General features: G+C 37.7%; 1 protein-coding gene across 4 annotated transcripts in view; it reads right to left on the reverse strand.

The window, feature by feature from the left end:
• piezo2b (piezo-type mechanosensitive ion channel component 2b) overlaps nt 1-22,602 on the reverse strand; it is a 126,764-nt gene that overhangs the window by 4,489 nt on the left and 99,673 nt on the right. For 3 of the 4 annotated variants that reach the window (XM_032564945.1, XM_032564946.1, XM_032564948.1), the window contains 19 exons: nt 22,432-22,500; nt 20,539-20,642; nt 18,013-18,133; nt 16,780-16,860; nt 16,482-16,648; nt 14,937-15,130; nt 14,191-14,364; nt 13,450-14,064; nt 12,191-12,449; nt 11,884-12,063; nt 10,751-11,063; nt 9,405-9,537; nt 7,941-8,088; nt 6,814-7,025; nt 5,880-6,038; nt 4,671-4,818; nt 3,647-3,835; nt 1,238-1,345; nt 903-1,096 (listed from right to left, as the gene is read on the reverse strand). In XM_032564945.1, coding sequence (XP_032420836.1) covers nt 903-1,096; nt 1,238-1,345; nt 3,647-3,835; nt 4,671-4,818; nt 5,880-6,038; nt 6,814-7,025; nt 7,941-8,088; nt 9,405-9,537; nt 10,751-11,063; nt 11,884-12,063; nt 12,191-12,449; nt 13,450-14,064; nt 14,191-14,364; nt 14,937-15,130; nt 16,482-16,648; nt 16,780-16,860; nt 18,013-18,133; nt 20,539-20,642; nt 22,432-22,500 — 3,568 coding nt within the window. The remainder of the gene's footprint in view (nt 1-902; nt 1,097-1,237; nt 1,346-3,646; nt 3,836-4,670; nt 4,819-5,879; nt 6,039-6,813; nt 7,026-7,940; nt 8,089-9,404; nt 9,538-10,750; nt 11,064-11,883; nt 12,064-12,190; nt 12,450-13,449; nt 14,065-14,190; nt 14,365-14,936; nt 15,131-16,481; nt 16,649-16,779; nt 16,861-18,012; nt 18,134-20,538; nt 20,643-22,431; nt 22,501-22,602) is intronic. The other variant, XM_032564947.1, reaches the window with a different exon arrangement.

Consider the following 22,602-nt stretch of genomic DNA (forward strand, 5'->3'; position numbering starts at 1 on the left):
ATTTCTGAGATTACTCTCAAAGTATTTTGGCATAAATGTGCCATTTACCTCCACTTTGATTTAGCATGTTTGTTGTATTAAAAGAAAGACATCCAGTTTTCAGTTTGAATAAATTTATTTTCAGTAATAACAGGATTTGGGTCACTTTCTAGCAAAATGTTTGCTACATTTAGCCAAGTTTAAGAGAGAAAAAAAGCTGATTTTGGTTCACCAAATCTGGCTTCTCACTAGTAGTTTCTGGATAAACTGTTATTTAAACTTGGTTAATAAAAGGTGAATGCATTTTCCTCTGTAAAAAAATAATATTGGTAACAATTTTTACCCTGATTACAAATTAAACGTCTTCATCTGCATCAATGGGCCAATTTTGTATCATTTTTTGAATTGCAATTGAGGGCCGCACAAAAACAGTCCAACGGGTCATAAATGGCCCCCAAGCCACACATTGGACACCCCTGAATTTTAAAAAACTCAATAATTTCCATTTGCTTTACTTGTAGTTTTTCTCTCTCTCTTTACTGGCCTTCAGTCTGGTGTTTTTGTGTTTTTTTTAAGAACAACTTTGTTTTCTGAGACGTCATAACTCATTTTATTTAATGTTTTGTTTATGTATTTTGAATATTTGAAATGTCTTCCACGTTCAGTGTTAAATGTTCATTAGAATTTGAAGTTTGATATTTGAGAATGTGACATTTTCATTATACCACTTGAAAACGGTCTCAAAATAACAATAATATCGTTTATCGCAAAAACTTCTAGGACATTTTACCGTCCAGTAAAATTTGTTAAAGTGACAGGCCTAATTATTTAAAATGTCAATATTTTGGGGGGATTTTGATTATTTTCCCCTCGTTTCTGTCCAACTTTAATCACTTCTGTTTGTGTTTGGTAACAGATTTTACCTCTGCACAGTCCAGGAGACGGTGATCAGGAACTCCTGATCTTCCCCCTTCTCCCCTTTCTCCTTCGATCCCAACATTTCTATCAGGTTGAGTCTGCTGGGCGGGCTGATGGTCCACAGGGAGTTGGAGCTGCCTTTCAGCTCTGCGATGATCAAATCCTCTGCAAAGTACTTCTCCAGCCACTGCGTGGCCATCTGACCGCAGAAAGACGTGAAAACCGTTAAAACTCATGGAGAAACTCATGAATCAAACTTCACTTTAAACAGATGAATGACTGAAAACAGTTCGGCAACATTAAACATATAATACAACATATTGTAGGTTTATAGTCTTACATTCGTTTTGGCTTCGTCGGGTGTTACAAATCCTGTCTTAAATTTGACAAAGTCGTCCTCTTTCACAGAGTGGAGTTGTTTTTGTTGAGCACTCATGGTGAAGATGGGCTGTGGAGGCAGAATTTTAAATATAAATGTAAGTTTGGGAAAAATCTGGGTTTAATTTGCTGAAGTCAGCGTGACTGCACAAAGCAGGGTTTCTCCCAGTGGTTTATAAGCCTGGCGGGCCTCCAGGCTTTACTTGCTCCCCCACCAGGCTAGGCACCCTTTGTTTATTTATCATGGGGTTTTTTTATACACCAGTAACAGTGGAAGCAAAGATGGACACTATAATTAGCGCAAAAACAGCTTTTTTTTTTAGTTTTCCTTTTTTTTTATGACTTTATAGCTTTTGTTTAGGTATTGTTAATAATGTCTAACATAATTACCTGGTCATATTTTTTAATTTTCTGACAACTTTAAGTGTTTTTAACTCAAAAACAAAGTGGGCTGCTGGATAACTGCCATAGCACTCCTACCAACAGACTTAGCAAGTTTTCTGGGGGAAAACCTGACAAAGATCTGATCAAAGCACAACCCAGGTAAACGAGTAAAACGCCATAAAACGGCCTCATTCTTCGCTTAATTCAATTCAACAATACTTTATTCATCCCAAAGGGTAATTAAATGTCGTAATTTATATCATCCTAGTTTATTCTAGAAGTTGTAATGGATAGTAACGCTCCAGTAGCAGTCAGTGTTGCAACAAATCTAAAGAGGCCTCTGACATAAGACTCATGACATGTTTACAGTTCAGTATCCAAGCAGCAGAGATGATATTCCACAGTAAATGTCCTGAATAAGTACCTCTGCTAATCCACCTCATTTGCTTTTGCTGCTTCTTTTTAAATTTCTCTGGCAGTTTGGTTAGAAAGTCAGGCAGAGACATTTGATTCGGTTCCTGCTCTGCATCCATGAGGCCTCCTGTTCAATTATTTGTATTACCGTATTTTTCAGACTATAAGGCGCACATAAAATCCCTATATTTGCAAAAAAATCGTCAATGCGCCTTATGTATGAACAGTGTACCGTATGTTTTATTACGACTTTGGTAAGCGACGAAGTCACTCCCCTTGATTGTCGAAGCACAATCGCTGCTGGTCAGAAACCTCGTGGAGTCAGCTTCCTATGCTGTCTAGACAGACTTGTTTTGGGGTGGCGAACCACTTTTCCTGATACGTACGGTGCGTCAACATCCGGTAATTAAGAACCCCAAAATGGCACCTGTTAAGAGACATGCTTACGACGCGGATTTCAAACTCAAGGCCACCAGCCACGCAGTACAACATGGGAATAGAGCAGCTGCGAAACAATTCAACATTAATGAATCAATGGTACGGAAGTGGAGGAAACAAGAAGATGACCTGCTTGATGCCGCCATCGCCCAACTGTTAAATTCCGACACCGAAGACGAGGAATTTGATAAATTCGTAGAAGATGAATGATTGAAAAAGTGAGTGCATTTTTTGTGTAATATTGACAGTTATTGTTAATGATTTGAATAAAGTCTGACCTATCCGACTACCGTATTTTGTTTCGCTTTATGTGCCTTATAATCCGGTGCGCCTCATTGTCCGAAAAATACGGTATTTGGTAGCTAATCAGTTGCTTCTGGTTGCAAAAGAAAAAAAAAACAAAACAATACCTTGTTGCCACGGTTACGCATCAGAACAACTGTGCAAAAGTAGAAAAGTAAGAACAAAACTCCTTCCAACGCTGCAAGTGTTTTTGTCTAGTTACTGGTGCAAATATCTTAGTAAACCTGAAATAGATAAAGCTAACTTACAACTAGCACTTCAGCAAGAAATAGAAGATTTTTTAAGTCAGTAATTCCTTAATATTAATTTTTTTTAAAGTATTAATGCCACCAGAAAATTATTTTATTTATAAAGAGACATTTCTCCCATGTTGTAAGTAAAAAAATATCTGCCAGTGGAGATAGTACGTTTTGGTCAAAATTAAGGCATTACTGACTAAAAACAAGCTGATATCTCACTGAAAAGTCACTTGTAATTTAGTTTTGTCTTAATGTACCAGAAACTAGACTAAAATATTTCACTACATTTTGTGTTTTTGTAGTAAACTGCACAGCATTCACACCTGTCCTAAAAACACTTCAATCAAAACAACTATGAGTTAAAAAGTTACATTTATTTTACATTAATTATATATTAAAAGTAAATATTTCCTAAATCGGATGTTTTAAATTCAGTCAAATTGAAAGTTTGAGTGAAATAGAGTGTGAGATTATCCCGCTGCATAACAAAATAATTTATTTTAAGGTTTTATACACATCTTTTAATTAAAAACATGCCCTTATGTTCTGGACTCTGGGTGTTTTATCCCACGATTCGATAAAAATCAAAGCACCTGGAATCCAGCCAGGGTGATTGTGACGGAGACGTCCAGCGGCGCGTTGACGACGCCGGCCACGGACTTCACCAGCGACATGAAGAGCAGCGGGAACCAGACGATGCAGATGAGCAGCACCACGATCATTCCTCCCATCCCGTACTTCACCACCTTCTTCTTCTTCTGGCCTCGCGGCTGAGGGTATCTCTGCAGAGGGACAGAGCCGTGACGAGTTACATTTACTCAATTACATTTACTGAAGTAACTCTTTTGAAGACATGTACTTTTAGGAGTACTTTTACTACGCTGTACTTTTTACTTTTACTTTAGTAATTTTATTATGAAGTATTTCTACTCTTGAGTAAAATTTCTGGATTTTCTTCCCACTGAATGAAAAACAAACATGTTTTAACCAAAAACTCACCAGACTCAGACACACACTTGCAGTTTTAAAGTTTCATAACTTTTTTATTGAAAGAAACTGATTTGAAAATATTTTCTGTTGCCCTATTGTGTTATTTTTTTGCTACTTACATGAATTATTGTCATTTTTGACCTTAAAATACCAAAATTTCCACTTAACTTTATATTTTGGTTCGTCTGATTATGTAATTTTTAAATATTAAATGACTGATAATTTAATAGTTACTGAGTACTTGAGAAAACGTTTTACCAAATAGTTTTTGTAATTTCTCAGATGACTTTTTACTTTCACTTCAGTAAAAATATGTTGAAGAAGTGCTACTCTTACTTGAGTACAGTTTTTGGGAACTCTACCCAAACTCTGCGTGGGGTCAACATGAAGAAAATCGTTTTTCTGAATCTGCTTTGTGTTCACTTTGGTAAAACTACCGCAGGAAATGTATTAAGGGACAAATTAATCTTTTGGAGAGACAAGTACTAAAGAATTTTCTCAAACTAATAATAAAAAAAGAAGTAAATATTTCAGCTCAAATTCCTGCATGACAAAAACACGGGTGGAAAATTAAGTGGAAGGAAAAACTTTGTTAGAATTGTGCACAAGCAATAGACATAAACACACCTTCTCAGATTCTCTCCAACATTTGAGGATGAAAATGTGAGCATATATGTCCTCCACGCAGATCCAGCTGGACAGGGACAAGGAAGTGTCGGTCCAAACCCAGTCCATCACCGCTCGCAGCTCCGTCAGGAAAGGCACCAGGCGGAAACTGAACAAGCAAACCAGACATTAATCACACATGAATTCAACTTTTCTGCCCACAAAACATTTCTTTCAGTTAGAAAAAATAAAAGATGTGACCTAAAACTTCAAACCAAAGAAGGAAAACTGCAATCTGAACTATTTGTGTGGCACTCTAGTTCAAGATCAAGTCAAGTTAATTTGTACATTTCAGCAACAAGGCAGTTCAAAGTGCCTTGAAATTGTTTCGTGCGACAAAAGATAAATGCCTGGATGAGTTTCTCTAGACCCTGCTGGGATATTCGTCCTTTAATCCTGGAAATGTTCTTCAGGTGACAGAAGACCGACTTTGTAACTGTCTTTATGTGGCTCTGAAGGTTCAGATTAGAGTTCAGCACTACACTATCAGACCTGACCTCAAGTTTCCAGCTGTACTGACTGAGTATTGACTCTAGGTCACATGTGTCAAACTCGAGGGTCAGGGGCCAAATCTGGCTTTTTATGTGGCCCTCTAGACTCCAAATCACATCAATAAGTCCCTACAGTTTTCACAAATCCGCAAAATTCACACAAAAATCATACAAAGTCAACAAATCCCCACATTTTTTTCTGATTTTTACTGCTAATTTTTTCTCAAAATTGGCCAAAAGCATTGAGTTCAAGTGACTGCTGCCTCAGTCTTACTTATGTTAAGTTTTAGAGTGTGATTGATACGGTGATTAGTAAAAAGTCATGTTTAAAACCACACATTAGCGCAAATACCGTAAAAATTCCATACAAACATTTCTAAATTCGCACCATGAAATCTGTGGTTTTAATTGCAAATAAACCAGAAAAACAATCAGAAACTTCTAGATGGGCTGACCAGTGAAAACATTACATTATGTTAAGAAACACTTACTGAATGCTGAAACAAACTGATATTTTAACAGTTTAATGGGTTTTATCCATACATTCTGGTTATTTCAGAACATTCAGATTTTTGATATGGCCCAAAATGAAAATGAGTTTGACGCCCCTGATCTGGATCTTTAGGTCCAAAGACAATATCTTCAGATTTATATGGTAAACAGATGTAGTGTGACTCACCCTTGGAACAGGAAGAGGTTGACGTAATTGTAGCTCTTGGTGAGGAAGTTTCCCAGGACCCGGGTTGGATAGCCGCAGCGGATCTGATAGGCTGACAGCCCGAAGTAGATGCACTTGACAAAATACCACATCTGGGCGACCGTGTTCTCACTGAAACGCCTGAGAGAGGAGGAGGAGGAACACAGAGGCACAAAGGTTGATATAAACCATCATCAGGTAAATAACAACAGTAGGTTTAATCCTAACACATATTCAGGATGTTTAAAGGGGACCTATTTTGCTAAATTTACATTTTGCATGGTTTTATTTGCTTCCATTTGAGTCTCAGCTGCTTCTAAAAACACTCAGCCAGTTTTTGGAGATGAGTTAATGTTTTTTGGTGTCTGGAAAATTTGCCGTTTCAAAAACCTTCCGTTTATTAAGTAACATTCAACAGGAATTGAGCGTTACCTAGCAACCCCAGTCCAGCACAGCCCGTTACCTAGCAACCCAGGCGGAACTCTATGTTACGCACAATGGCTGCTGGAAAGGACAAGTGTTTTGTTGTTGATTTACCATCTAGAAACTAGCTGCATTCTTGTTAGGTGTACAGGAGGCTCCACTTATGCTTTTCAAAGATGTATAATTTGCTTGCAGCCATTGAGCTGGGGGGCGTGGCCAGAAGCAGATTATTTGGATCTAAAGAGATAAAATGCCCTAAAACAGTTAACAGACAAAACTAAAAATCTCATTATGTAAGAACAATTTTGTGCTAAAATATAATGTACATGTTTCATATGTACATTCCTAACATATCCTAACCTGCTCAAGGAAGCACAATAGGTCACCTTTAAATAAAGAACCTTTGAGGAAAGTTTACATCCGAACTGGAAAAAATGTTCAAGGGCGTAAATTCTTTTGCTGAATTTCATCAGAAGTAAGTTCACGCTCTCACTTTTCCGTGACGCCCGGCAGGATGAAGAACATCCAGAAGTGGATCCCGAAGACGAGGATGACCTGGAAGATGACCTTCCCCATGACGGTCTTTCTGAGGTAGAGAGCCCGGTCCACCACCATGGTGCCGAACTGGATCAGAACCATGACCAGGAAGGGACCGGGGACCTGGTCCTCCGAGAGAGACGACGTAATGTCCGCTGTCGAATGTTTCTAAAGAAGAGGAAGAGGATGCTGAAGGTTAATTTAATGTGTCTCTGTAAATCTGACACTTTGAATTTCACTGTAATGAAGGAAATTTCAAAAAATTGTTCCAAGTTTTGCATTTTTCAGACAATATTTTTATTTATCATTCGTACACCTTTTTAAACTAAACATAGAAATCTTTTCATACTTTTGCTTGTTTTTGTGCTCTTTTAAATCACATTTTTTAACCTTATCAATGCAATTTTATTGACATTGTGATTAAATCCTTTCAGAAATTTATGTTTAATTGAGATTTTGTTTTTTATTCTAAGTTTTGATAAATGGTGAAAAAATAAAAGTAATTTATTTATTTAACAATATTGTGGAAAAACTAACCGATTAACTGTTTAATTGTTTTTAAAAATAAACTTTGTTTATGATCACTCAAAATATCCACATTTTTGCAAATGGAATAAAAAAATACATTTATTTTGTTTTCTTTTTCAATAAAACAAAAACAACTCCCCCACAAGATTTAAATAAAAAAAATTCTATCCATCCATACTTGCAACTAATTATTAAAAAATACACAAAACAAAACATCAACAGCAGCAAAAAACTTCTTTCTTTTTTCTATGATAATATAAAATAGTTTAAAATAGACAGTAAACAGCCTGTAGAGCTACACAGTTTTTGATATTTATTGTTAGGACTGAAATTAATTATTAAAGTCAATTCTTTAAAAAAAAGTTTCTTCTTCAAGGAATTTATTTATGAATGACTTAAAAAATATATATTTCTAAAGAAAATGAAAGGCAGTTTAATTTCTAGAACTGGTTATAAAATTGTGATTATGTATGTTGAGGACATTCTAAAAAAATGCAAACATAAAAGCAGTTTTTTTGTTTGTAATTTAAAGAGAATCTAAAATCTAAAACTCACCCCAAAGGCCCAGAAACCGAAGACGATGATGATGAAGTCGACGGTGTCGGCGAGGAACATCAGGACGTAGACGTCGGTGACGGCGCTGTACTCCGGGTGGATCAGGTTGTAGAAGAACTGCTTCATGGGAAGGTAGAGCTCCAAAAACCTGCAGAGACCAGAACAGATGTTATCGATCAGATTTAAAATCAATGACCGAGGTCCGTTTTTCAAAAAAAAGTCAGGGAAAATATCCAGGGTTTGTACTTTCTGCCCACAGCAAAAATCAAGCACATTCAAGCATTTTTCAAGGTAAGTTTTTAAACTTTGGAGATTAAAAACAACACAAATTAACTCAAAAAGACAGTTTTAATTAATCGTCTATCATTATTATTAATATTAATTCTGTAGATAAACTAAAATATAGCAAAATTTGAGAACAAAACAAAAAATTACCCAATTTTAACAACAATGTTTAATGTAAATATAAAATATAAGATGATGAATAATTCGTTGAGCCATTAGAAATGATAAATATTCAAAAGATTGAAACAATCCAAACAAATATAGTTAAGGTAAATCACCTTCCTGCTTAAATTAAATGCTTGAACACAACGTTACTGTGCTTAGCGTACCTTTAGTAACGTTAAGGAGAAGCAGAGCCAACAGTCAGCAGGTGGTACCGGGTGGTGCCAGGTGGTACCAGGTGGTACCGGGGCTTTGAGCTGCGTCGCGACTCGCGGTGACATTTCAGTACCGTGTCTTATACCAGGATGTCTGATATAAAGACAGACATTCTTTCTATCAGTCGGTGGGACCGACTCAGACTGCCTGTAGCGAACCGGGCCTTTAGCAGAATGATGAAGTTCAAGTCAGAAGTTTCTCTGCAGCCGAAGCATTTCTGAGTTTAGTGGCAAGGCGGGTTTTGGCCCGCTATTGCAAGGACAATTACAAAAATATAAATAGAAATAGTTTTTCTAAAGTCAACATTAGACCTACGTTTTTATTTACAAAACAGTGTATGAAAAAATATTCTTGCCCATAATTTGACAGTTAGAGGACACAGATCCTCCTCCTCCTCACCATGGACCCGGAGTCTGAACAACATGGAGGCTCTGAGAGTCATTATTAGACTGAGGGCAGCCAGACTAGTTTATTTTGCTAAATTATTATATTCAGCTAAATATTATTGCTGAGGGGCACAAGCAGGCCTTCTGACAGACAGATTTAAAAAATAAAAAATTGAAAACATTTTATTTTGAAAACAAAAAACAACTCAAAAAGAGCACTAGGGCATCGAGGATAAAAGGGGCAGGGGCTCAAACCCCCTTTGCCCCCCCCCTGCACGTGCCTGGTAAAAGCTCTTAGCAGGACGGGATGCATCACTCAACAGGAATATTCTGAACAAAGCTCTGCTAATATGGCAGAGCCACGGGAAACCAACGGGCGGTGAGTCAGTTTCTGTGAAACGGCACGGCGTCATACCGCTTTATGGCGAAAGCCTTTGCTTTGAGCAGCTGCTCCCTCAGCTTCTCGATGATCATCTGCTTGCGGGTCTTCTGCTGGACGCTGGCCTGGCTGCCGTCTTTGTGGCTGCTGTGGCGGGAAGCTGTACTTCCTGTGGGAGCAATTTACATTTTGAGCAGTTAATGATCCGTGACGATGTAGATTTCATCTTCAAAATCATGTCTGGAAACAGGAAAACACGCAGGTTAAAGCTTATGCAAACGCTAAAAAGTGTCAATAATTTGGCTTTATTAATCCTGACTTTTCACATAACTTGGACAGATTACAGTATCACTGGTAATATGGCTGCATTCACACTCAGCCTGAAGTGATCCAAATCCGATATTTATTTTTTTGGCCTTAATGCGATCTGTATCTGATATTTTCACGACAGTCTGAACAACACAAGTCGGATTTTTTTCCAATGCGTCCCAGGCCACTTGGATATCCGATACGTCCGATACGTCCAGGTCGAATTCATCCGACCTGGACGTATCGATACTCGATAAACGTCACTATTCTGCGTCCTGAGTCGCGCAAGCGGGAAAAAAAACAACAATCATGGCGGATTATAATGAGGATTAAGTTGTTAATATGCTGCTCCGATCGGACAACAACTTCAAAATCATAAGCTACGCTCCACCGTTAGCATCCATCTTTACTTCCGCAAAGATGGATGCTAACACGGAGCACTTCTTCTTCTTTATGGCAGTTGGCAGGACTCAACGCAGACGTTACTGCGCCCTCTACTGCGCATGCGGGGCACTTTCAGGTCGTTTGCAGGTCACGCTGACGAACACATACAGGTCGCATGTGTTTGAAAATATGAACGTTCACTCAAAAAACCTCAGATATGTAAAGAATATTCTACGTATATTGTATCAGCCTTCCAGACCTCTCAGGTCTTCTGGTTCTGGTTCTGCTCTGCATCCCCAGAACCAGAACCAAACATAGAGAAGCAGCATTCAGCTTCCACAAACCTGGAACAAACTTCCAGAAAACTGCAGAACAGCCAAAACACAGAGTTTCTTTAAATAAAGTCTAAAAACCCAGCTGTTTAGAGCTGCTTTTTAACCATAATAAATGAAAGATTAACCAACATTTTGATGTATAATGATGGAACTTGGCAAAATATTATATTTACTGTTTTTTTTCAATTGTCTCAGTCGATGTATTTTGTGTTTTTATGATTTAAAGCACTCTGAATTGCCTTGGTGCTGAAATGTGCTATACACATAAACTTGTTTGAGTGATTGATTATGTTCGTCTCAGATGTCAATAAGTGTGGATGCCAAACAAGCTGGCAGAAATAAGACATGATTCACCTCTCTTGGATCTTGCAGAAGAACCTCGAGATCGGTAGGAAACATGCGAGCCTCCGCTGGAGCTTTTCCGCCTCTGGTACGTCTGCGGCTGCGGGTAATGAACCTGGACCTGTCCTGAATCAATGGAAGTGCCAAAGGTCATGGACTTCAAGGTGTGGTTGGAACCTCTCCTCTCGTTGATCAGCGATGAGGCCGGCTCCGACTCCTTCTCGCTCTCCTCTTTGTCTCTCCCCTCGTCCTCAGATTCGCTCCGACTCTGACGAGCCGCCTCTTTTTTCTCCTTGGGGTCGTCTTCGTCCCACAAACCGTGACACTGAGGAGGAGGAGGAGAGCAACCGGACGAAGACACTTCAAATTAGCACCGATTAATGAAATAACTGTAATTGATTATTTATTAATTGGAGTAGACAGACTCAAAAAGAGGCCAGTAACTGAAAGAATAATAAACACTGCAAAAACACAAAATCTTACCAAGTATTTTCTGCCCAGTTTCTACTGCAAATATCTTAGTATGCTTGACATAAGTCAAAACTAACAAACAAGAAACTTTTCAGCAAGATATAGGAGCTTGTTTTAAGTCAATAATTCCTTAATACTGATGAAAAAGTTCTAGTTCTACTGGCAGATTATTTCACTTATAACAAGAAATTTTTCCCGTGTCATAAGTGAATTTATCTGCCAATGGAACTAGTATTTTCCATCAAAATTAAGCAATTATTTACTTAAAACAAGCTCCTATATCTTATATATACAAGTTATTTGTTAATTATTTGTTCTAAGATATTTGCACAAGAAACTAGACAAAAAATACTTGGTAAGATTTTGTATTTTTGCAGTGCAGAGCAGTAATGAAGCATTGAAATGATTAATCCAATTAATTGTGATTAATTAATTATTGAACTAATTACTGAAGTAATTGTCAACTAATTTAGTAATTGATTATTCGTTAACTTTAGTATACAGACTCGGAAAGGCAAGTGCTGAAAGAACACCACTTACACTGCAAAACACAACATTTTACAAGTATTTTTGTTTTCTAGTTTCTAGTGTAAATATCTTAATATTAGTCAAACATTTCTATCTAATTCAGTTTCACCAATTAAGACGCTTTCTATGTCTCCATTTGCTGGTACCTTCAGGATGGACCTGTGGAAGAACAGAGCCAGCAACTGGATCAGGTCATAGTGGACGTATCCGTCTTTCTTCTCTACACCAATGATGTTGGGAGGATGATATGGTTTATTCCTGTCTATCTTGTTCTGGTTGAAGGGGAAGAAGCCAAACTGGAAGAAGTACTTGATGACAATGGTGACCTGGAGGGGAAACAGATGAGTTTATTTAAGCTTCAGGAAATAAATACTAAAGGAATCCTCTCACCTCCTTGAGATGATCTAGAAAATGAGACATCATGAAGATCCATCACCGTTTCTGTGTTTTTACCTCTGTGTAGATGATGGCCGTCATCCAGTAGCGTTTACTGGGCCGCGGCACCGACAGCATGGCCCAGAGGAAGATGGTGATGGGGAGAACCAGGGTGACGAAGGAGGCCGACACCATGTGGTTGATAATGATGACCAGGTAGCAAACGAACTCGGAGTGGGCCACCAGCATGTTGTAGAGGGCGTAGCAGAACTGCAGGATCAGCGGCTGGGTTTGGTAGAAATGGTCCGACTGTTCCAGCTCCTCGTCGTAGAACATCCTGAACGCAGAGAGGCGGCCATGAAAAACCTGGGAACTTGGGCATACAGGTCAAAATCTAAACATTTAGGAATAGGAGAAGAGAAGGGGGTAAACCAGACCTCACACTGAAAACTGACAAAAACATCCTAAAGATCAGGCGGACCCAGCTTGGAGACAGTAAGGGTGTTTACAGACCAGATAGTCTTGGAGACTTTGTTCGATTGGGGACCAGAAATGCAACATTTGTTCTATTTTCAGGTGGTGCGTTTCCCTCTCACACTGAACTGTAAAATGAATTAAATCCTCTGAAAATCCTGTTCCCCTCCTCGCCTGGGGTGGCGCTGCACCAATAGCCACTGAAGGAAACGACACAAAAACCTCTGAAGAAGACATAAGTGCAACTTCCTTCTTCACAAAATGTAAACAAAAATGGAGTAGCATCAGATTTTAGCAGTTTCTCTATTGTCTTTAGTATAAGACCCAAGCCATTTTTGTTTAGCTTGTTTTTACCCAGATTGCTTTGCTCTATAGTTAACTTCCTGATTTTGATGCGGTCTTCAGTCGCTTGGAGTTCACATTTGTATTCAAACCGGACCAGAGTTCACTTTAACCAAACCAAACGTTTTTAGGTGGACCAGAGTTTGATGTTTTGGTCGATATCAGAGTTTGATCGTACATTCATGCCGTCAAAAAGAACCGAACTTTCTACTCAAACGAACCAGAGACACTTTAACTTATAATATGGAAAAATGTCTTGTTCTACTGGCAGATGATTTAACTTACAACTAGTACTTTTGCATCAATATTAAGTAATTTTTGGCTTACAACCAGGTCTTATGTCTTGCCTAAAAGTTACTTGTTTGTTAGTTTTGTCGTATTTCAAGTGTTCTAAGATATTTCCACTAATCTAGGCCAGAGATACTTGGTAAGATTTAGTTTTTTTGCAGTGCTAGATGTTCAAAGGGATGAATATTTTTGCAGTGAACTGTTTATATTCATTTTTGATCAAATGGACCTACTTGTTTAGCAGCAGCTCGCTGGCCGTCAGCTCGGTGGTCATCGATGGCAGCATGATGTCCGACCTGCTGTCCGAGCGGCTGTCAGACGTCATGACCAACCGCCGCCTCCGGTAGGAGTCGCTCTCGTCGTCGCTCTCGTCGTTGCTGACCTCCAGGCGGTCAAAGCTCACCGCCTTGCTGTAGCTGGGCGGCACGTCGGTGTCGGACGTTTTGGAAGCGTCTGTATCCGGGGTGTAGAGCATGACGGCCTGGTCCTCCGTCTGCGAGAAGTCCTGCTGTGCGACTGCGTCTTCGCTCTCGCTGATTGAGTTGTTCTCCCGTGATGAGGCAGCCGATTCTGCGTCGTCCTGCCTGGCGGACGGCCCCTCATCTGGGCCAAAGGAGTCGCGGGGAGCAGCCTCTACTTCTTGCTCCTCTCCTCCAACTTCTTCATCAGGTTGCCGCAGCTCTTTATCATCATCTTCAACGTTCACCTCATCACGCTGCGTCTCCTCTGCTTCCTGATTGTCCGCGGGACGCTGAGCGTCTTCTCCTTGATCTTGTTCGTCCTCCACTTCCTCGATGGTGTCTGTGGTTCCTTGTCTGGAGTAGATCATGACGCTTTGAGTCGTTTCACTAAACAGGGGGAAACAAACAAAAACTATTTATTTTACAGGAAAAAAACAACCTTTAAAAGCAATGAACTTGATGAAAACAGTCATGAGATGCAGCGATGGTGAGCATGTGAGTGAAATGGCGAACCTGGATACGACGCTGCTGCCGCTGTCTATGGACGAATTAGCAATGTCCATGCTGTACATCTTCCGCAGACTGGGCCTGGGGCGCTGACTGGTTTTGGGAATGTTCTCCGGCATTGGGTCCATGTCTTCCAGAGTGGACTGCCGGGAAAACAGGGTGGTGGCCTCCGTGAAGGCACTGGCAGGCAGTGATGGGATGGCATGACGAGCAGCAGTGAGAGGGACAGACAATGTTCAGGAACGATGCATGATGGTAAAAACAAATACAAAAATGTGCAAAAATGAATTTTGAAAATTAGTTCTCGATAAAAAGTTTATTCAAAATTTATTTATTTAGCTTTTGGAAAGCTTTAAAATTCAGAGAAGTTACAATGAGTCAATCGTCCCTAAAATATATTATGAACAAAAACTGCAAGCATAACATGAAGCATAAATGCAGAATTTACGCTATAAAATGTTTAATATGATCCAAAACATGTCTAAAACAGAATGCGTCGCTCTGTAACAAATATAATTTTCAGTAATCTGGGGAAACAAAAAGACAATTATTATTCAACTAAGTAGTTTGTATTACTGTGTATTTATATCAACAAAGCTAACGTTTATTTTCTAAATATTAAAAAACTTCTCAGCTATTTTCTTTGTCATGGTAAATAAAAGCAGTGGAAATTAAATATGAGGAATTAATTTATTTCCTGTGGTTTTTAGAGGATGTGAGGATCAATGTTTCCAGCGTGTGGCGCTGTGTACCTGGACATGCTGTCTCTGGAGGCCGTGGAGTCCTGGCTCTCCATCGGGTAGGCTCTCCTTCTCTTTGGGCCCTTGGTGGAGCCGGACATGGACCCGTCCTCGCTCAGCTGGTCCAGGCTGGCCTGCCTGGAGATGTTCAGCCTCATGGCCTTCTGGTAGTAAACATGGATGCTCTCTCTGGACGGCACGTTGCCCTGGAGTCACAAAATGGGTTTAACTTAGAAATAATAACCAAGATTTACATATTTCATCTTTATTTTTGCATTTCTCTCACATTTTAGATTGCCAATCAAATTTTAATATCAGGCAAATAAATCATGAGCAAATACAAAAGGTCATCTGAAACATAATTTCCCCCTTTTTAAATCATAAATCTGCTGTGATTAATCAAATATTTCTGTTTAATTTTAATAACCACATCTAGGTCTGGTTATTGCTAGACTTAAAAATAACTTAAATACAGTCATATTCAATAAATTATGAGTCTCATTTATCAGATTAAACTTTTAAAAATTGACAACCTTTAGGAAGATATTAAACATACTTTTCAAAAAGGATACATTTTTGTATTAAAAATGTTTAGATTAATTTCTAACTGTAAATGTTTTAATTAACTTTAAGCAGAAAATCTTCATAGGCTTTGAAACAATAATTTGTGAGTAATTAATCTATTTAACATAATTCCATTTGTGATAAAGTTCTTGAAATAAATGGACTTTTCAATAATATTGTGATTTATTGAATGTAGTATCTGTTTGACAACATGAAGTAGGCTAACAGATCCCAATAAGCAACAAGTTGTGACCCAAACTCAACAAAAAAAGGAGAGAAACCAAATAATTGACATTACATTTCTGAAGTGGCCTAGTCAAAGTACAGACTAAAATCTGACTCAGATCGTCACAACCATTAGGTTCAGGAAGTTGGTTTGAAGTTTTCTTCCCCCTTAATGGATGAAATCCTGACTTGAAAACGGCTTTTTGTGTTTCTTCAGGTCATCTTTGTCTGATATAAACATTTAAATGTAACAAAAATAATGTTGAAAAAGTTACTATTTGTTTAATGGCTGACAATTTTACTTGTAGTTTGGTTTAAAATGGACTTTTTACATGAAATGTTATCTTACTCTGCAGTAACATATTTTGGAGCTGTAAAATAATGAAGCGATTTAATTAAATACTTTTTAAATAACTATTTATTACTTGGATATTCTGTTACTTTTGTAAATGAACTCTGCTGGCTTTATATAGGTATCACATCTAAATAAAAGTAGTTTTAGGATATTCAGATTGTTTTTAATCCAGTTTTTATATGGTGGATTTAAATTTTCTTCTTTTTTTTAACCCAAATATAGACGTTTCCTCAGTTTCAACCAAGTTTTTGGTCATTTCTACTTTTAAAAATGGTCAATTAGTTGCCATATCAAAATATGTTGGGTCAAGCCATCAACCCAACTCAGTTGAGTTAAAACAACCCAAATTTGACCAGCACTGGGTTCCAAACTGGGTTGTTTTTAGCGGTTTTTAGTGTGCAGCCCGGTTTTACCTTTTTGACCTCCCGCGTCAGCATGCAGCGCTCGATGCGAAGCACGGTGGAGATGTCGAGGTACTCCCTGCACATGTCGTTCATCCAGTTGGTGAAGCTCTCCACCGTCGTCTGGAAGAGCACCCAGGTGAACTTTATGATGTTGAACACCCGCTTGATGATGTTGTCTGCGTGAGACGAAGCAACACAAGCCGCATGTTACCAGTTAAAGGGGAAACGTTGCAGCAAAACACGGAGAAATAAAAAGAAAGGGAGGACGAGTGGGCTAAATTATTTGGTTAAATGAGGAAAAACGTACCTGGACCAGCAGACTTTTTGTTTTCTTCTCCTGTTTCTTGCCCATCAGAAAGCTCCCCCACCTCGATCGCAACATGACCTGCTAAAAAAATAAAACCAATGCCTCAAAACGGCTCAGCAAAAAATAAAAACACATTTATAGTTTTTATATTCACTAATTATTTTTAAAAGATTACCTTTTTAATAAATTACCTACTTATTGCTATGTCTCTTAAGATGTTATTTTAAAAAAACTGTATCTATATTATTTAAATCAGGTTCTCAAACTCATTTTTGTTTTGGACTAAATCAAGATCATGAATGCTCTTAAAGGGCCGGTTGTGCCAGAATGTATTAATAAAACCTGTTCACCATCTGTTAAAGTATCAATGAATTCTTAAAATTAAATAATATTATTAAACATCTTTTCAGTTCCTCCAGATTTTGTATTTGTGGCACTAATATGGAAATATTTGCACTTATTTATGTGACGGTAAATGTGACTTTTTATTACTCGCTGTACAGATCATGAACTATAATCTGACATCAGTTAAAGCTGAGGCAGCTGTTTAGTAAAAGTAAGAAAGTTTTTGACAGTTTTGAGCAAAATCTGCAATAAACTCCCAATTATTAGTGCAAAACAAATGTGGGGATTTGTTGATTTTGTGTGAATTTCCATGATAATTCTCAAGAAACTGGAGCGACTGATTGATATGATTTGGCAGAAAACAGATCAAATCTGCATTGATTTGATTGGTAACATGATATTTAAGCAGACTTGGTGTTTAGTGTAGAATGTAGAGGGCCACATTAAAAGCTGTGGCGGGACAAATTTGGCCCCCGGGCCTTGAGTTTGACACATGTGATTTAAACAGTTGTGGATTGTCATGTGTGGGCAGTAGCAGTCAGTCTCACAACGAATCTCAAGAAACCTCTGACTGAAGACCGTCGCTGTATGTTAGTTTTATGACATGCTAACTGCTCAATATTTAAGATATTCTACAAAAACACGACTTGGATGACATCATCAGTTGTTTACAGGCACTGCTAATCCACCTCTTTTGCTTTTGCTGCTCTTCTTTGAAGCAGTCAAAACCAAACTTGCACCACTTTTTATCATAACACAACTATTTTATCTCTTAAACTTACAAACCATAAGGAGTTTGTCACACAGAATGTACATTTGTGAGTTTTCCAGTTCAGCAACGTTTCATTAAAATATCAAAGAATCAAAAGCAAAGAATTACAGCTTTACCATCTTTCTTGCTTTTCCTGCCTCTCACTCTTTTTGTGTATTTCTTCCAAAACTTGCGTTTGTCTTTGGCTCGCGCCTTCAGAGCAGCTTTGGGGTCCGTGATCCAGGCCTGGTAAAGAAACTGCAGAGCAGAGCAGACCCGTTTAGTATCAACCGGGTCAGTTTTGGTGGAGCGACAGAGAAGAAAATAAACATTTATTTATTGTTTCAAACACCAATGAAACAATAATTCGCTCTCTACGCTGGATTCACATGTAATTATTTCTAAAAAGCCTTTATATAAATTAGATTTTGCTGAAGTGTCATAAAAAAGTTGAAAAGTCGAATTAAAGGACATTTATTCCACTGGGTATAAATATGATGTATATCTGTCAGCCGCTTTTCAAAATGGGAAAGACAAGAAAACATGACATCTAAGTAAGGCTTATCTTCACATTGATCCAATATTTTTTCCATATCTAAAACTTTAATTAAAAAGTTGTTTTTTACTGAGTTATGACAGAGACGTTCCTGTTTCTCTTCCTACAAAACTTAAGATCAAAACATGAATTTTGTAAAATATCATAAGATTTTACATAAAATTTTACTAGTTCAAGCCCTCAATGAATAAATGCACTAAATTTCTATTTTTTCATTTATTTTCTATTATTTCTTTTCAATGTGAAAATATGCAGCTGCAGAAAATGAATAAATTATTTTAAACTTTTCTCCATATTTAGCAATAATAATTTTATTTTTGTCAGTAAAATAAAATTCAGTCACAATGTTTTAAATTAAACCTGAAGGCTGGCTCACTTGTTGAAGAGACCAATTATTTAATAGTAAACTATAAGATATTCTACCTTAAGATAAAATTAATAAAGGAATTTTTAGCAGCTGTATGTTCAACCACTTAAACATAAACCAATTTTAACAAACTAAAAATACGATGTATCATGTTTTTTCCCAGTCTGGTTTCAAAGTTGCATATCTATAAAAATAAAAACACATTTGGACATGTTTCAGGTCATGCAGATTTTACGTCGACTACTATCTTCTACATTGTCTTGTGCAACAATATCTGACATTTCTACAGAGCAGCAAATAACAAAAGGCAGGAAAAACCTTCTTCACATGCAGAACGCTTCATGCCAGCGTAACAATCATGCAGCGCAAAAACATTCCCACTCTGGCTCATATTTGTTGATTTTTGTTTCGATAAGGTTTACACCAAATATGAGCTGCAAGCATCATAAAACTGCGATGTTATTTGCTAAAGGTGACCTGTTATGCCTCCTTGAACAGGTTAAGATAAATCTGTGGCCTATACAAAACATGTTTGTTACATTTTTTTTTGCACAAAATCATTCTTAGAGATTTTATCCTGGTCGGTTCTGCCTAGTTTGAGCTGTTTTATTGTGTCTTGTCACTTTAAATCTAAATAAGCTGCTGCTGGCCACGCCCCTAAATTCAATGTTTGCGCTCGAACGTGAAAATGGCTGCGCAATTATACAACCGTACATCTTTGACAAGCAGAAGTACAGCCTCCTGCCCGACCAGCAAGAATGCAGAAAGTGGTTTCTGAATGTTAAATCAACAACAAAACACTTGTTTTTATCCAGCAGCCATTGTACAGCAATGTAAAACCAGCTCTGTTTTAGTTGCTAGGTAACGGGCTTGGCTTCACTGGGGTTGCTAGGTAACAAAGCAGTGCCTGCTGATTTATGACAGACACCAAAAAACATAAACTTATTATCATAAAATTGTTTTTTTTAAGCACTCGGGTTGGTTTTAGATGCAGTTGCGACCCAAATGGAAGTAGAAAAACAAAATTTAACTGTTACATAACAGGTCCCCTTTAGATGTTCCCACAGCAAAACAAGCATGGTCAGGTGAGTATGATGAGTACCTTTCCTGCCTTGACTACATACTGCAGCACAGTTTTAGGCAGCCTAATGACAGACTTGGGCAAAGCCAGAACGGCTGAGACAAACTTTCTGATCGCTCGCTAAAAGGCAGAAGAAAGAAGGACAAGGTTTAGTAGAGTTAGACTGCAGGCTGAAGGAAGACCTGTGTGAGGAGGCAGAGGAGATGAAAATTCATGAGTTAAACACATTCATTTGTGCACAAATTATTAACAAACAAAAAAAATATATGATTAAAAAAAAAGAAGGAAAAAAAGAGATGTTATGTAGAATCAGGTGAAATGAACAGTTGTTGGAGGCGGGGTGAGGAAAAGGTCAGACAGTCTGCAGACTGATGATAAAAAGATTCTCAAGTGTTTCGCTCTGTTTTATATCACAAGTGGACATAAAACCCCAACAGAGAAACATTCACTTTATTTAAGCGTTCAGAAAACATTCTTTCCATTTGTTTTTTTAAAGAAACAAGCCTTAATATATTTTAATTTGCTTGATACAGTAAATCCATCAGGAAACTACGTAGATTTTATTCCTAATAAATATAAAGTTGTTTGATTCTCAGTGTTCAAACAGCAGAGAGATGAGAAAATAATTTTTTTCTGAAACCCGAGGAATATCAATCCACCTGAAAGGCCGACTTCTTTGGCGGCTCCTCGTCTTTTTTCTCCTCCTCCTCCTCTTCTTCCTCGCTGTCAGTTTCAAACAAGTAATAATCTCCACTTCTAACCACTAGGGGGCAGAAGAGAAAATGTTTTTACATGAACTCAGAGGCCAGAAACTGTCATTTGTTCATCGTCAAACATTAAAATCAGACACAGAGAGGAGAAGTTTGCGGGAAACAGGATGTATGAAAGTTATAATACTCTCCATTAATTCAAAAATAACAGAAATTATATCTACAGTGAGACACACTTACAGACATAAAGTCATTACAAAAAGAAAGAACAAACTTTCAATTCTAAGATATTATTTATCAGGAAATAATACATTTAATCAGTTCTTACCAGGTTCTAAAATTATTTAAATCTAACTTCAAATGTAAATATATTCACAACAAATCCACACTATGATGAAACATTACATACAGGTAATTCTTTCTTATAACTCAGCTAATAAAGTCGAAAGGTACAGGAGAATTAAGCAAAACAAAAATATTAAAACAAACAACAAAAAATGTTTTAATCCTCAAAATGGGGTGAAAGACAAATTAAAAGCAAAACTCAATCTTACAAAATAATATATATATATATATATATATATATATATATATATATATATATATATATATATATCGCTGCCTGGATGCGGTTTTGAATTCTTTTCTAAGATTTTTTCCCCCAGTTTTTTTTTATTAAGATTTTGACATTTTATTCTTAAATAGTAACTTTTTTCCTCAAAATTTTGACTTTTTTCCCAGAACTTGAAATATTTTTGTCTGACTTTTTATTATTTTCTCAGAATTTTGACAAAAAATATTTTTTTCTGTTCTTCACTGACCATAGTCCTTAATTCTCTTCTGTGGCTGCCACATGTTAATACATTGTGGCAGAAATCTTTTTAAATCAAATAATGACAACAAAATCTATAACAAAATGAATAACAATAAAAATCTAACATGTATGTTTCGGTGCACTTCAAGTTAGATATAATCGATGTTAGAACCTGGTAAAGAACTTGAAATCCTCAGAGTTGAATGTTTAATCATTTCTTTTAAACACAGAACCTTTTAAACTGTTATGACATTTATGTGAAGGAAGAAATCTATGGTTTGTGTGAACATTTCTCTCTAAGATGTAAGAAGAGACTCCAGGCTGCAGCAGCTGAGTGTCAGAAGCGATGGATAGACAAGGCTGACTTATGTCCTTGAGCAGAACCGCAGTGGGCAGGAAATGAGGGAGGATGCTAGGAAATGGAGATGAAGCACCAAATGACAAAGAGATAAAATAATTTGTAAAATGTCATGTGGGGGCGGACGATGACATGAGACATGAGTTTGCACCAAACAGGCAATCAGTGTGGGAAAACTCAGAGGAAAAGTGGGATTTTTAAAGTGGTTTTTTATCAGTTTCAGAGTTTTTTCATGTCTGAATCATCTGTTTTGTTTTCACCTGTTTGGTGATCATGTCTGCAGGCAAAGCAGGAAAAAAACCTTCCTTCTTTATTCCAGTACTGAGAATACAGGCGGGTCCGTTTCATGTCTTTGCCTAAAAATCAGAGCGATTCTCTACTGTGGGCTTTTCAGGTGAAAAATGTTCAACAGACCTCCAGACATTACTCCTTTTCTCCTTCATCAACGTGTCTGTTTAAGGCCACCAGGCTCTTTATGGTTTTATTTTTAAAATCCTCAAGCAGGCGGCGAAACGGCGCCTTAAGCAGAGACAGAAAAGGATTAATGATTGGAGGGACGGTGCCTTCAGAGCCCTGGGACAGTATGGGAATCCTCAGCGTTCTGGTCAAGGACAAAAGGGGCCAGTGAGAGTGGAGGAAGAGAAAAACGGGGTTTTGGGGGTCAACCTACTGGAAGCATGGTCAACCCACGGCCTCCACCACTGCTTTTTTTTGGTCTTGGCTTTCGCTCGCTGTGCTCCTAAAATTTCACAAATACATCAGTGCAACACATCATAAAGGTAAATAAAGATAAAAAATAAAAATCCACAAATTTAAGATTCTTAAGTAAGGCAATTTGCAG

This window comes from Xiphophorus hellerii, chromosome 6 (assembly GCF_003331165.1).
Source record: "Xiphophorus hellerii strain 12219 chromosome 6, Xiphophorus_hellerii-4.1, whole genome shotgun sequence".
Taxonomy (NCBI): Eukaryota; Metazoa; Chordata; class Actinopteri; order Cyprinodontiformes; family Poeciliidae; genus Xiphophorus; species Xiphophorus hellerii.